The 15,623-nt window shown below is 51.9% G+C and overlaps 1 protein-coding gene and 1 non-coding gene across 2 annotated transcripts in view; one reads left to right on the top strand and one right to left on the bottom strand.

Moving 5' to 3' along the window:
- Positions 1–3,594: 3,594 nt before the first annotated feature.
- LOC115872807 lies at positions 3,595–3,763 on the bottom strand. The gene has a single exon (XR_004048053.1). It is a non-coding gene; the product is annotated as a U1 spliceosomal RNA (small nuclear RNA).
- Positions 3,764–9,520: 5,757 nt separating this feature from the next.
- B3GNT3 (UDP-GlcNAc:betaGal beta-1,3-N-acetylglucosaminyltransferase 3) overlaps positions 9,521–15,623 on the top strand; it is an 8,987-nt gene continuing 2,884 nt past the window's right edge. Inside the window, exons 1-3 of the mRNA XM_013007715.2 lie at positions 9,521–9,665; positions 12,373–12,432; positions 15,312–15,620. Of these exons, the coding sequence (XP_012863169.1) occupies positions 15,358–15,620 (263 nt within the window). The 5' untranslated portion in view covers positions 9,521–9,665; positions 12,373–12,432; positions 15,312–15,357. The remainder of the gene's footprint in view (positions 9,666–12,372; positions 12,433–15,311; positions 15,621–15,623) is intronic.

The following is a 15,623-nucleotide window of genomic DNA, read 5'->3' as shown; positions in this document are numbered from 1 at the left end:
ACCGAGCCCCAGGATGTCCTTTCTCGGCCTGGCCCCAGGGGCCCTTTGGCCACTTTCTCTGCTTAGCACGGGGGTGGTGTGCTCTCATTTCCCAATGAGGAGCCTGAGACCCAGCCAGTCGTTTGCCCTCCCTGAGCCTCAGTTTCCTCATCTGGAAAGTGGGGGAATCGTGTAGGGCAGCGGTTCTCAACCTGTGGGTCACGACCCCTTGGGGGATCGAATGACCCTTCACAGGGATCGCCCAACTCATCACCTTAGCAAAATGACAGCGATGAAGTAGCACCGAAAATAATGTTAGGGTTGGGGGGGTCACCACCACACGAGGAACTGTCTGAAAGGGTCCCGGGTGAGGTCGTTGAGAACCACTGGTGTAGGGGATCACCTCAATACCATAGAGGTCTCCAAGGGAGTGTCAGGCAGGCCCCGGCAGTCACAGAATATGGGGTCCCAGTCAAAGGACGCGGGCAGGGTGTGGGGGGCAGTTTCTTTCAGCTGCCCTGGTTTGCACAGCCCCTCCGGGCAGATAGCAAGAAGGGCAAGCTCTCCAGAGCCACCCACACTTAAAACAAGTATTTGATGTTACGGGTGGGGATGAGGGCGGGGCATGTGCCAGAGTGGTGGCACCAGCCCAGTCCCTTTGTCTATTTAAAACAGCAACCTGCTGCTCCCTGACCTGGGGTTCCCACAGCCCCTTGGGAAGGCTCTGAGGCTTCGCTCATCCTGTCCCTTGGGTGCTAAGCATTGATTCCACTCACCTTCGGATGTCCTGAGCCCCGTCCACCTCCCTGCACCCCACGGTGCACACTCTCCCTTGCTCATCACTGCGACAGCCACGTGGGCTTCTTAAACCCACCGGTCTGGTCTCACGCTTTCCCTGCTCACATAGCTTCCATGGCTCCCCAGCACCCCCAGGACCAGCCTGGCATTCAAGGTCTTGTAGAGACCTACTACCATCCCCTTAGACATCACCCCCTCCCCAAATTCTATTGTACGAGTGACCTGTGACTGCCGTCACAAAGGGCCCCACACTGGGGGTGTCAGACCACAGCCAGAGTCCGAACTCCAGCTGTCAGCAGAGCCCACCTCCCTCCAAAGTTTCAGAAACTGTAACTCCTTATGGGAGTAAAAACCCTCATCTTTCTTCAGTGGAGCAACTGATGGTTTCGAACTGCTGACCTTGCGGTTAGCGGCCCAAAGGGTAATTGCTATGCCACCAGGACTCTAAACAGCCCTTGTTTTCTCCCCTCCAGGCCTTAGCCCTTGCCGCCCCTTCCGGCTGAACCTGTCTTCTCCCCTAGGTGAACTCCTGTGCTTGAGTTTCCAGAGCTGTGATCCTACACCCTGCCTCTCCCCAATTCTAAGGTTTCTGGTGGTTGAGGGGGAAGCCTTGCAGGTTCCCTGAAAGCACCCTGAACCTATACGTTGAATGAAGGGGGGACTCGGTGAATGATTCTCATGTGGACCTTTTGGGAGAAGACCCCTATGATCATTCTCAGGCCACCTCAGGGCAACTGGCTGGACCTCACCTTCACAGACTATAAAATGAGGGGGGGGGGCATTGCTGCTTCCCTGCAAGTTATTCAGAACCCCCTCAGACTTCCAAGGGAGCCACTCTGTGGCCTTCATTCTGTTTTATGGGCTAGACCCATGGGCAGTAAGTAGGCAGCAGAATCTAGGGTCAGGGAGCAAGGAGTTCAACCCAGGTGAGGGGAGGGTGTCCCCCAGCCCCCTCAGTGGACATCTCAGAACTGCAGCTCGGGAGGTAGAAGGGGCACTGCTCAGGGGCATCCTCCCCCTGGCCCTTCCAAGCTCCTTTAGAACAGAGGCCGTGAGGACAGGTGTGGCCCGGAGAGGTGCCTGTCCGTTTTATAAGACAAAGCACAGGAGCCCTCCGTAAGCTCAGCCTTGGGGAGAGAGCAACCTGGAGCTCCTCCCGTGTGTCAGCCTCCCGTGGGCAGCTGGGACGATGGCAGAGCTTCCTGTTTGAGGTTTTCCTTTTTGGCTTGAAGTTTTAGGAGGTACCTACAAAACAAAACAACACTAGCAACCGCTGCCACAGCGGTGAGTCTGACTCACAGCAAGCCAGGCTGAGCAGCTCTGTGAGAGCCGTCCTTCTCCCTGGGGAGAGGAGCAGCGGGTGGGCTTGAAGCCCTGGCCTTGGGGTGAGCAGTCCAGCGCTCCCCAGGCACCAGCACCAGGCCTCCAGTAAGGCTGATGAGCTGAAGGGGATCTGGCTGCCCCCATTTGGGAAGGGGATCATTTGGGAAGGGGATCATTTGGGAAGGGGATCTGGGCTGCACTCACTGTTCCAGGCCTGGGAGGAGAGCACACCTTTCTGCTCGGGCTGGGGGTCCCCCCCCCACCACATCCTGTGAGGGCTCAAGGAAGACTCCTGGGATCCCTCTCTGTAGGGAAACCATAGATGTTGGCAGAAACAAGTTGGGGACGCAAGCAGCAAGGGTGAAGTGCCTCCTATACAAAGAGTTCTTGCAAATAAACAACACAGGGAAAAGCACAAGGCTCTGAGCAGACACCAGTGGAACCCTAAAACTACCTTTTTAAAAAACTCAAATAACATGCGTGCTATCCAGGCCCCCTCAAAACCATACAGCCTCCTGTAGATTAGTTTTCTATGCACACTATGCGTGTTATCAGGGTGTGCGTGTTATTTACGTGGGCCTGTTATAGGAGGAAGACAAAGCCAGTGCCCCATCCAAGAGATTCGGTCTTGCCCATAGGGTTTCCAAAGCTGTGATCCGCGTGCCCCAGGTCAAGAGGTGAGAGGACTCCCAAGAATAGAAGCCACCAGATTTGAGAAACGAGTCTGTCTGCTGCCTGCCCTGTCTTTCCTTCTCTGCCCTCCTCCCAGGGCGGGCGTTGCTTGGTTTTCAAACCAGCTGTCTGTCGGGAGGAGCCTGGCTCTGGCAGCCCTGCAGTGACACCTTCCCCAGTTTGCCCTTCACATCCTGGTGTGATGTGACCCACACCCAGAAAGTGACCTTTCCGGAACAGCCAGCATTTCACCACTGCGCCCCAGGGCTCCTCCCCCAGCCCCAGTGGCCAGCTTGAGCAGAGTTATAAATATTCGTACTGAACAAGAGATCGATCTCCGTGACTGTGAGCCTTTACTTGGAACGGACAAAACACCTGGACCGGCCCCAGCACCAGACGCGACGCCCCCTCAATGACCCACAGCGCTACAGGGGACAACACTGGAGACACAGTGCGGGAAGTGTGTCCAGTCTGACCACCACCCCGCCCGCCCCCGGGGCAAATCACAAAGGGAGCACAACAGAGCAGCAAGCGGGGCAAAGTCACAAAGTCCCTGAGGACTCCTGAGAATAGACTTCTGACCGAGGCAGTCCTTGGCCCCACACCAGACCTGGCTGGGGGACAGTCATAAAAGTCAACAGATAGGCTCACTTCCTGTGAGACAGGCTTGCTGACAAGACATATGGAGCTACGCTAGAGCCTGGAGCTGAAACAGCCACGTGAAGACCCCCGCCAGCTCTGAGAACCTCTACTGCCACGGATCCACAAGACTTTCCACCTACTGGCCTGTGATCTTCCTGAATTCGGCATCACTGCTGGTGTTGTGGGAGAGCATGAACGCAGCCCCCCACAACCACAAATTATGCAGTCGAGTTTCCCACATTTGGGGAAATCGCAGGAGTCAGCACATCCGGAGTGCAATGGATAAGCCTTGCCCTGGGAAAACCACCTTCGTGATCATGGTAGCGCCCTTGACCCGTCCCAGAAATAACACACCACTTGGGTCTCTATCCAGCCGTCATGAATTTCACGAGTCGGGATGCATTTATTGACATTTGAGAAATTGTGTACATCACATGCTTTCACTGACCAAAACCCATTTACACTTTTAAAAAAATGGCACTTCACATTATGTTCTGGAGAACATTCGAGAATCCAGACAGCAGCTAATGGTCTTACTCCCAGGTGTGCAGCTGTTGGGTCTTGAGCAATTAATGTAACCTCACTTTTTGATCTCTGAAGACAAACTAGTAAACCTGAAGAAAATCCAGAAAAAAAAAAGTCAACAGATAGACCTGGAGCTATGTAGGGGACTTAAAATATATATATGATACCAATGGGACCAAGGGTTCTTGAGTTGCATGGGAGAGGGTGGGGGGCAAGGGAATGGGTAGCCAACAATCTCAGGGACTGGGGAGCGACAGGGATCTAAATCCGACGACGAGGAGGGTGTACAATGCCTGGTGGTGTCTGATCAAGTGCATTGTAACCGAGAGGAAGCACTGAGAGTGAATGAAGGGTGACCAGGACAGTGGTAAAAGGAAATGGAGGAAAGAACTAGGCGGTCAAAGCTATACAGAGAGGTATAGAGACATGTCTATGTGTAAATATATTAATATAGAGAGACAGGGGGTTAGTCTATGTGCATATATGTATATGTTAAAAGTATTAAGGTAGCAGACGGACTCTGGGCCTCTGCTCAAGTCCTCCCTCAACACAAGAACCCTTTCTTCTAATAACCTGGCCCTGGATGATGCTCATCATCCTGACACAATCACTGAAGACAAAGTGGGTGCACAAGAAAATGTGAAGAAAACTGATGGTGCCCGGCTATCAAAAGATAGAGCATCTAGGGCAGGGGTCCTCAAACTACAGTCTGTGGGCCACATGCGGCCCGCCGAGGACATTTATCCGGCCCGCAGGGTGTTTTTGCCGCTGCTGCCTGTCCTGCTTAGCAGCCGACTCGTCCAGTGTGCATAGGAATTTGTTCATAGTTTTCTTTTTTAAACTATAGTCCGACCCTCCAGCGGTCTGAGGGACAGTGAACTGGCCTCCTGTTTAAAAAGTTTGAGGACCCCTGTTCTAGGGTCTTAAAGGCTTGAAGTTAAACAAGCAGCCATCTAGCAGGGAAGCAACAAAGCCCACAAGGAAGAAGCACACCAGCCTGTGTGACCACAAGGTGTCGATGGGATCAGGTATCAGAAGATCAAAAACAATTATACCAAGGTGAAAGAAAAGGGTCAGAGTGGAGACGCAGAGCCGTCTGTAGACAAATTGGACATCCCCTCACAGAAGGGTCACATGGAAGGGATGATTCACCCAGGGTGCAGTACAGCAACGATGAAACATACAGCATTCCTCTAGTTCTTTGCTGCTTTCTCCCCCTACCGAGTTCTACCTTACAAATCCGGCTAGACCGGATTGTGTATATTGGTCCAGACGAGTGCTTTTGACACACGGATTCCAGGACAGATAAAACCCTCAGAAACAGTAATGGGAGTAGCGTTACCATGAGGGTGGGGGGAGCAGGGCGGGGAGGGGGGGTAGAGGGGGGAACTGATAACAATGATAGATGTATAATCCCCCCACCCTGAGCGAGGGGCATGAATAACAGAAATATGAGTGAGAGGATACTGTGGACGGTGTAATAAATGAATATATATATATATATAAAATTTATTAAGGGTTCACGAGGGCTGCAGGTGGGAGGGAGGGAACACATAGGAGCTGATATCAAAAGGCTCAAGTAGAAAGACATTGTTTTGAAAATGATGGCCACATATATACAAGTTCACTTGATATAATTGATTTATGGATTGTTCTAATATCAGTAAGAGCCCCCACAAAATGATTAAGTAATAATAATAATAAAGAAAGATGTATGCCAAGGCAAAACAGAAACAAAACACCTGCCTTAGCCACCTAGATTAATTCATTTTTTTAGTTAATTCAAAACCATTGTTTTATAAAATTCAATACATGTCCTAAAGCATGTAACTAACATACAAATAATTTATAATAGTGCCACAGATGATGAAGTAAAACAAATCTATATCCACTTGAGCTTTCACTTAGCCATAAGCCCTAACCTGAGAACTGATTAATTCTTAGGATGCAGACCTGCTTGATGCCCTCGTGGAAGGACCACTGACAATAAGGGTGCAGTAGCCAAGTGTGGTGAAGAAATCAGATGGTGCCCAGCTATCAGAAAGAATAACATCTTGGGTCTTGGAGGCTTGTCTTAAAACAAGCAGCCATCCAAATGAGATGCCAGCTAAGCCCACACAGAAGCACATCAGCCTGTGTGATCTACGGATTATTAAGAATAAAATCTAAGACCCGAGGAGGGAATCATAGTAGAGCTTAAGTTCTGAGCACCTGGATTACAGAAGGGTATGCAAGACAATGAAAGCCCCGAATCCATTTGCAGAGTCCCTGCATGAGTTATTTCTCCAGGGAACGCCCTGTGAGCATTGCCAGGGATGTGAACAGTCTCCTCCCAGACAGAGCACGTTGGAAAGTGAGGTCATGCAGATACAGTGAGGTTCAAATTTAGCACCTCGTCCTTTGTTCTCCCTTTAGACCCATTTGGGATCTGTTCTAGTTTTTATTATTTTCTGTTCTCTTTTGGATTCTTCTTCTTCTTATTGTTGTTGTTTGTTTTTCTTGTTATTGTGTGTGGGGGGTTGTTTTTGTGTGATTTTCTCTATATGATATCCAGAATAAATAAATCCATAGATTCAGTAACTGGATGAAGTCATGGTTACCCAGTGGGCTACTAAAGGTTACCCATTGGTCAACAGTTCGAAACCACCAGCCACTCCTTGGGAGAAAGATGAGACTTTCTGTGTCTATGAAGAGTTTCAATCTCAGAAACCCAGAGGGGCAGCTCTACGCTGCCCTTTAAGGTCACTATGAGTCAGAATTGATTCAATGCTAGTGAGTTCAATGTGGTTCAGTTTTTAGGGTTATCGCAGGGGAGGATGGGTGGAAATGGGGAGCTAGTAATAATGAGTATAAGAATGAAGAAAGTGTTCTAAAATTGATTGTGGTGATGATTGTACAACTCCTCGATACATTTAAACCATTGAGTTGTATGGTGTGTCAGTCTGGGTAAACTAGAGAAACAATTCCATAGATGCTCATATGTGTATACGAAAGAACTTTATATACAAGAGCAATTAAATGTTGAGAAAACACCCCAGCCCAGTCCACATCAAGCCCATAAATCCGATATTAGCCCATATATCCAGTACCAATCTGCAGTCTTCAGACTCACGAAACACATGCAATACACGGAATGCAGGAAGATCACAGGTCAGTGGATGGGAAGTCTTATGGATCCAGTGGTGCTGTTAGCATCTCAGCACTGGCAGGGGCCTCCACGTGGCTCCTTCAGCTACGAAAATGTGACTGCCTCAGGGTAGCTTCATGTGGCTTCTCCTCAGAAATATTCTCTTGAAGGGAGTGAGCCGAGAGTGTCCCCGCCTCCAGGGAGGAAGACAGGAGTTCCCAGAACCCTCAGGAGAAGGCCATGCCCACACCGAGGCCTCATTGGCTATACAGTGATTGACAGGCTAGACTCCACCCCTTCACTCGCCAACCTCTCAAACTGACAGCAGATTATCTAACTACCACAGATGGGATGTCAGTTATCTGTCAATGAAACGGTTAAAATTTACCAAGAAATCCATACCTAGATTTCTTTTTTGCTCGCCCTTGACCCTCCTCCACATCTCCCGTGTTTTGTGTTCTCTGGGCCACTTTCCATTTCGGTCTAGCTGGGGATTTTCCAACTCGGTCTGTTGACCTTTGTGGTTGTTGGTTGCCGTCAAGCCACTTCCGACTTCCGGTGAGCCTGGATCACAAACCGGAGCATGGGCCTGCCCGGCCCATCCTCAGGAGCTTTGTTCTGTTCAGTGCCTCTTTGTGACTATGGTATCAGTCCATCCCCAGCGATTCTCCAGTGGTCAGTCCTTCCGGAAGACATGTCCAAAACAAGCAGGTCAGCGTCTCAGGCAATCTTTGGTTACGTTGGGGTTTTCGTGGCTGAGATTTGGAAGTAGAAACTTTCCTCCTAGTCTGTCTTAGTCTGGAAGCTCCACGAAAGCCCGCCCACCTTGAGTGGCCCTACTGGTGTCCAGCATCTCAGCAACCGACAAGTCACCACAGTGTGGCAATCTGACAGAGGGGTGGTGGAGGCTGGTTCATTCTCTATGGTGGGGGGTCATCCTGTGTACCGTGGGGGGTTGAGCAGCACCCCTGACCTCCACTCACCCCACCCCACCGTCAGGACAACCTAACATGTCTCCAGACGTCGCCAGGAATAAAACCACCCCAATGGAACCACGGTTTTCAACTCAAACGTGCAGATGAGTTAGGAGGCGTAGATTGTCATGGGTCCTCGTGTCTAGATAGGGAATTTCTCTTGCCCGCCTTCCCCTACACCACCCCTCGCTCTTGGCTTCTCAGGGTCCCCAACCACCACTGTGGGCCAGGAGAACGGCAAGATTCCCCTGGTTTTTGATTGCCCAGTTGGAGACTTGCCGTCGCTGCGTGTAACTTCAGGGACCTGCCAGGCCAGGCCAAGCCAGCCCGGGAGCTCACCCTGATCATCATCCCCGTTGGACCCCAGGCTTCCTCCAGGACTCGGTTCCGTTCCCTTTTTGGAACCGTTCTTCTTCTTCTTGTAACAGATTCCTTGTTGTTAGAATCACTCCGTGCTGCAGAGTCATTTCCAATGTCCAGCCACTCTCTGTATAACAGAATGTGACACCGGCTGGTCCTGCCACCAGCCTCCCAGTCACTCTTCTCTCTGAGCCCATCCCTGCAGCCACTGCCCGGCCAGCTCACGGAGGTGCTTCTGCATTTGCCCTCACCCTCCACATTACCGAGCATGGTTCTCCTCAGAGACCGCTCCCTCCTGACCACGTGTCCAAGACACGAGACAAAGTCTCACCATCTCCCTTCTAAGGAGCGTTCTGACTGGATGTGTTAGTCCGGGTACTTTAGAGAAACAAATCCACAGAAACTCATGCATAAGAGGGAGTTTTATAGAAAGGTTAAGTGCACATCAAGAAAACATCCCAACCCAGTGCTGCCCAAGCCCACAAGAACAGTAAGCCATTAACCCATATGTACAACACCAATCCACAAAGTCCTCCTCCATCTCACAAAACACACCCAATGATACTGACTGCAGGAGGAAAGCCGAGTCAGTGAATGTGTAAGCATCTCAGCGCTGGCAGGGGTCTCCACACCACTGCTCCAGCACCCAGGGCTGCATCAGGGTAGGTCCATGTGACTTCTCCTCAGGGGTGTCTTGCAGGAAGTGAGCCTTGCCAGCTAAATCAGGAAACTGGCTAAGGCAGCTGCACCCTGATCCAACCATCAGAAAGCAAGAGACCAGAGAACTAGAAAGGTGAGGCTCACCAAGCCATTTATCCCTCCGCCCTTCAATTACCCCCACATGTGTTTACCGGCCAGGTTGGCACAACAAACTACCTCCCTCTCTGGACTTCTTCCAAGACAGGTTTGTTCATTCTTCTGGTATACGTCCATCTGTATACTCAGTATTCTTTGCCAATCGCATGATTCAAGCGCGTCGATTTTTATAGGCTGACTCCGGTATGGTTCACATACTGTGAGTTCCGCCAGTGAACTTTCACCAGTGAAAGTACACATTTCAAGGACGTTTAAAACACGTACCGTGTTGTGCAGCCACCATGCCCGTGTCGTTCCAGAACATTGTCATCACCCCACCTCCCCCAAGGAAACTCGCGGCCTCATTAGCTATCACTCGTCATCGCCAAGCCCTAGCCAACCGCCAATCTGCTTTCTGACACTATGGATTTGTCCCTTCTGGAGACTTTTTGGAAATACAACCAGACAAGGTAGGATCCCTTGGGTCTGACTTTTCACCGAGGACGGTGTGGTGTGACTCATCCATCTGCTAGCATGTTATCAATGCTTCGTTCCTTCTTTTCTTGGCCTGTTATTCCATAGCGTGGCTCCACCATTTTATTTATCCATGTTCTGATGGCTTGCGTCTACCTTTGGGCCCTGGTGAATCGTGCTGTCCAAAAGGTGCACGTGGAGTTTCTGGGAATTCGCTTCCTTACTGCATTCCATTCAACAGTTTACGGTCTAATTCTAAGACTCTTGTTTTTGAGTTTCTCTTTAGATCTGCCCTTTAAAGCCACACCCCTCGGCTAGACGCCCAAGTAGAAGTATGGGATGTCCCCGGGGGTGCCCAATGTGAACGATGTAGCAGTCAGAAGACCCCCGGGCCAGGCCCCTCAGCTGCTCCACCTGTCCCAACTTCCACCTGCCTCAGGGCCTTTCCACCTGCTCAGCCTTCTCGGGTGCCCTCCCCAGACCACAGCCAGTCTCGCTCCTTTTTCCTCATGTCTGTCCTCCACCCAGCCTCTGCGGCCTCATTTGATTTCCGTTCTCGTGATTTGTTGAGTGGTTTTCTCCCCCTGGAGAGTGTGGGCTCCACAGGGGCAAAGGCTTTGGGGTGTCCACTCCTTGTCCCCTGCTGGGTCCCCCATACCCAGGAGGTGTCTGGCACATAGAAAGAGGATGCTAAACATAAGGCAATTGTAAAAGTCGGTTATTAGGGGTCGAGACCCGTGGGTGGCACAGATGGAAAAGCACTCAACCCCTTGCTGAGAGGTTGGCAGTTCAAACCCCACCCAGAGGTGCCGCGTGAGGAAGGCCTGGTGATCTGCTGCCTACCAGTCCCAGCCTTGCAAACCCTGTGGGGCACAGTTCTGCTGCAACCGTGGGGCCGTCGTGAGTCAAGTCGATGGCAACGAGCAAGAACAGGATTCCAGGAGGCGGAACGTGGTACAGGAAACACGTGACAGGGTCAAGAGGAGCCTGGCTGACATTACATGGTGTGTGGGGAGGGTGCTTTTTTTTTGGCACCCTAGTGGTCTGTGTTAGGCCAGGTTGACTAGAGAAATAAATCCAGAGACACTCATTTATGTGTAAAAAAGAGCTTTATATCAAGAAGTCATTGTATATTAGGAAAACATCACAGCCCGGTCCGGAGCAAGTCCCTAAGATCGGTACTTGTCCATCAATCCCTCTTCAGACTCACACAGCCACAAGCAAGCATGCAGAATACAGGAAGAGCACCAGCCGGTGGGTGCAAAGTCTGAAGGATCCGATAGTGGTGGACGCATCTCCAGGGCTCTGGCAGGTCTTCAAGTGACTCGATGTCAGGAAGGTGGAGGCAGAGAGAGGGCGGAGCTTCCTGGGACCCTCCTATGACAAAGTCCAGCTCACAAGGAGGTACCATCCGGCTGTGACCTGATGGACAGGCTAGAATCACCCCTACACTTTCATACCTTCATGTTGACACGAAATTCTACAACTGCCACAGGCTCCAAGTTACATATTTGCTCCTTGATACTTCTTAAAATATTCTCTTGTGATCCGGATGAAGGCTTACAGATTATTGAGTTTCACTTTCAACAACGGATAGACTTTTTTCCCCATACTCATCCATTTCAAGGTACCCTTCCTTTGTCTCATCACTTATCCCGCTTCCCCCAGTGTATATCCTGTTTCCAATCCCCATCCTTTCCTAACCCTGGTCCTGGGTAAATGGCGCCCCTTTGATCTCAATGGTCCATTATTCTAACACTGGAGTAAGTTCAGTGACTAAGGGCCAGTCTTGGGGTCGGGGTGGGTGGGCTCCAGTCTCTATCCAACCAGCAAGCCTGGTCTCTTTTCTGATTTTGAGTTCTCCACACTTTTCTCCTCTCTATTCAGGGCCTTCCAATGTGCTCCTTATCAGAGCCATTGATAGTGGGAGCCGGGCACTGTCTAGTTCTTCTGGTCTCGGGGTTGTGGAGAGCAATGTCTGCGTGGTCTCAGCCCACTGCATTCATTGTTCCCATTGTCATCATTCTTACTTCCTCTGGGAGGGGAAGGACCACTGGTTGCACCTTAGATGGCTTCTCATGAGCTGGTAAGACCCCAGGATTTGGAACATTGTCTTTGCCAACTGTGTTATGCCCATTGGCCTTGGTGTCCCCGAGACTATGGTCCTGACTCTCCAAGGCCTAGCAACTTGTTCCCCAGAGTCCTACCCCAAAAGGGTCCATCTAAGAAACCGTCATAACGTTGCCTTGCTAAGAAGAGGACATGTGTACAAAGTATGGAAGTCGGTGAGGGAGAAGCTGTGTGGAGATCCAGGGAGAAGCTTTCCAGGCAGAGGGGACAGCCCAGTGCAAAGGCCCTGAGGCTGGGCCATGCCTGTCATGTTTCACAATAAAAGCCCGCAATGATACTTTCATTTAGGGCTGACTCCCAGGCCCCCTCACGTCCCACTTTTACATCCCAGGAAATTGAGGCTCAGAGGGGGGGGGTGTCTACTTCCCAGGCTCACCCAACAGAACCTAGGTGGTGGGCATGGATGGAGCTGGACAAGTGGAGGAAGCAGCCTCATGGCTCAGAGAGGGGGGCCATTGTCCCCAGCTTCAACTACAAGCCACCGGCTTCCTTGCTCTTAGACAACTGCCAGGTAGAGTCACTTGGGGTTGAATGGGCCCAGTAGGACCCACTCACAGCCTGACCCTGTTCCAGGTGCCATCGGGGAGCCCAAGGTCACTTCAGCCCAGCACAGACACCCTGAAACGGCCTGAGGTAAGTGCTTGTAAGGGTTTTTGGGGCGCAAAACGGAATTAAAGATCCAATTGGTAAAGTTTTAGAAGCAGGCTTTATTGAGAAGCTTGCGGGCGGGTTCAGCAACTCAGGTATTGAGCTGGTGAAACTGCGCGAGGGGAATTTCTGGCTGCGTTTTTATATCCCCTGGTGGCAGGCACAGCTGCACACAGGGGCTTCAAAGGGAAGCGCTCATTAATCTTATCTATAGGTCCGGGATGGGTGGAATAAACATATCTTCAAAGGATGCAGGGAAGTGGATCTGGTTCTCAGAACTGGTGATTTTCAGCGAGGGGAGGGGAGGCCGATGTGAGGGAGGCCCATGAGAGGTGAGTTCTGAGAACCAAGAAGGTGCCGGATTCAAAATGGAGTCCCTTGTGCCAAGACCAGGCAGTGCTGACATTCACATAGACCTTCAACAAACCGGCCTTGGCTGGAAGCCCACTGGGTGCTGAGCGCCGGGAGCCCTTTGGGTTAGGGGGCTGTGTGGGTGCTGTTTTGCAGCTGAGGAAACCGAGGCTCTGAGGACACAGCCAAGAAGTGGTAAGAGTGGAGGTGCAAACCGAGAGGGGTGAGTTCCTGCCGCTGTGCTCCTGGAATGTTCTGGGCCTTCCTGGGTGAACAACTCCGCGTTTGCTGAGTGAGGCGGACCTCCTCGGAGTCAGGCTGCAGGTCTGACTCCTCAGGTAGATCCTCAGGTCAGGGAGTCAGCGCAGACACCATCCTTCCAGGCAGAAGGGATGCCCGGAAAAGGGGTCTGAAGGACAGGACCAGGACGTGGGAAAGAATAACTTCCAGAAGGGGACGTTCGAGCTGCCGTTTTGAGGGATGCGTATGAGTTTGCCAGACAGAAAGCAACACTGCTATTCATGAATTCATCAAATTCTTCCTCTCCTTGTCCCTGCTTCGTGCTGGGCATTGCTAGGGCCCCGAGGAGCCCCTAGTCTAGGAAAGAGTAAAGCCAGTCACCGTGGCTGAGAAATCAGAGGGCTCACCAGAGGAAGAACCATTCGAGATGGGATTTAAAGGAGGACGGGAATTGGCCAAGGAAGAATCTGAGCTCAGTTTAAGACTTGTTGAGTCTGAGGGTGGTCTTTGAGGACCCAGGGGCCAATCTTAGGACAGAGGATCATTAGATACACAGGAACCCAGAGCTTCCTGGAAGGGCAGGTGAAAAGGGGAACAGGAAATTCCCAGCCGCTCTCGGCTGAATAGCGGGGACTTTCCGGGCTCCTTCAGGGCAGTGCATTCACCCTGGGGGATGCTGTGGGGTCTGCTCTGATGTGCGGATGTGGGAAGGACCAGGTTGGGTGAGGAGGTCCAGGGGCTACTGAGTCTGGGGGAGCCGACCCACCTTTGTGTCTCCCTGTCACAGTGGCTGCTCTGTCAGGTGAGGTGGTGGCAAAACTATGTAACCCCCAACAGGTTCAGAACCCACATAGGTGCTGGAGAGGATCCTGTGGGGGACTAATGGGGTGCATCTCATCTTTTGCCTGAGTGCAATGAGGTGTGTGGAGGTGTGGGGGGGTGAGTATCCGGGGCTGCCAGGGCAAAGCACCACAAATAGAGGCAGAATCTGTCTGCCACCGTCTGGGGGCCAGAGGCCAAAGTCAAGATGTCAGGCAGGGCACACACACCCCTCCAGAGACTCTGGAGGAAGGGGTCTTCGGGGCTCCTCCAGGCATCTGTGTGGCCACTTTACACCAGTCTCCACCTCTGAGGTCACACCGTGTGTGTGTGTGTGTGTGTGTGTGTGTGTGTGTGTGTGTGTGTGCATAATTTCTCTCTTTTTCTATATGATTTTTATCATAGCAATGCTTGTTTCTAGCTGTGCAGAAAGTAGACTCAGCTCTGGGTTCTGCGTATTTGCTGATCTCACGTAAGTGAGATCCTGCAGGATTTGTCCTGGGGCGACTGACTTCCTCCGCTCCGTGTGACGCTTTCAAAAGCCGTCCAGCAGGGTGGCAGCATTAGGACTTCATTTCTCCGTACGGCTGAGAAGAGTGTGTGGGGCGTGGATGGACCGCGTGGCGTCCCACCAGGATCCCTGGGCGTCCCTGCCTTCACTTCTCCAGGCAGACAGCTGGGAGAGGGACGCCGGGTCGCTTGTAGTTCTCTGTTGGACTTGGAGGAGCTCCCAAGGGTTTCTCCACAGGGCTTATCTGCTCCTTGCGGACACTGGCAGGCTAAGGGAACCCTTAGTGGATTAGAACCCGCCTTCCCGTGGTAGGGTTTCATGTTAGCCTAATCCAGCAGTCCTCAACCTGTGGGTCTCGACCCCTTTGGGGGTTGAATGACCCTTTCACAGGGGTCGCCTAAGACCATCAGAAAACACCTGTTTCCCATGGCCTTAGGAACCGAGACCCCGCTCCTCTATCTGTCTCCAGGAGGGTCCCCCCACATGCAGATACGCCCACAGATGAGTACCGGGTGTGAAGACTGTTACCCACGCTACACCATGCTTCAAGATGAAAGTTCATTGATTTGTCATTAGAAATAAATATTTCACAATCTAGAATGACATTGTTTTTGTGACTCACCACTCTGCTTTGATTGTGTTCCATTTGTAACAATGATAATACATCCTGCCTATCATATGTACATGACGAGTCATCGCAGTAGCAAAATGACTGTGATGAAGCAGCAACGAGAATCATTTGATGGTTGGGGGTCACCGGGGCATGAGGAACTGGATGAAAGGGTCGTGGCCCGAGGGAGGTTGAGAACCACTGAGCTAACAGCATCTGCGAAGACCCCCCACCCCCCACCCCCCTTCAAGCACTTTCACATTCCCAAGAGGGCCACATAGCATTTGGGGGGCACACACTTCAACCCCTAACGGCTGCCATTGTTCTCTGCAGGAGCAGTGGGGGGGGCCTCTCTCAATCCCCAGTCCGACTCGGAATAATGTGGATCCGGATCTCGGAGGCCAAGGTGGCCCTGGCCTTGGCTCTCAGCGCCTTCACCCTCCTCTTCCTCGTCATCCTGCCCGCCTCACCACCCACCTGCCTGGGCCCAGTAGAGCCGCCTCATCTCCCCAAGGTCCTGGGGACCTGGCGGACGCAGGCCCAGCGCCCGCGGCCTGCCCGGTGCCTGGCGAACACCTCGGTGGTCTCGCAGCCAAACTTCACGGAGCAGCCGCCGCACGTGCGCGACTTCCTGCTGTACAAGCA

This window comes from Echinops telfairi, unplaced genomic scaffold, assembly GCF_000313985.2.
Source record: "Echinops telfairi isolate 266 unplaced genomic scaffold, ASM31398v2 ScPeMD7_7457;HRSCAF=8495, whole genome shotgun sequence".
Lineage (NCBI taxonomy): Eukaryota > Metazoa > Chordata > Mammalia > Afrosoricida > Tenrecidae > Echinops > Echinops telfairi.
Note: the sequence above shows the minus strand (reverse complement) of the source record. Positions and strands in the feature narration are given on the sequence as shown.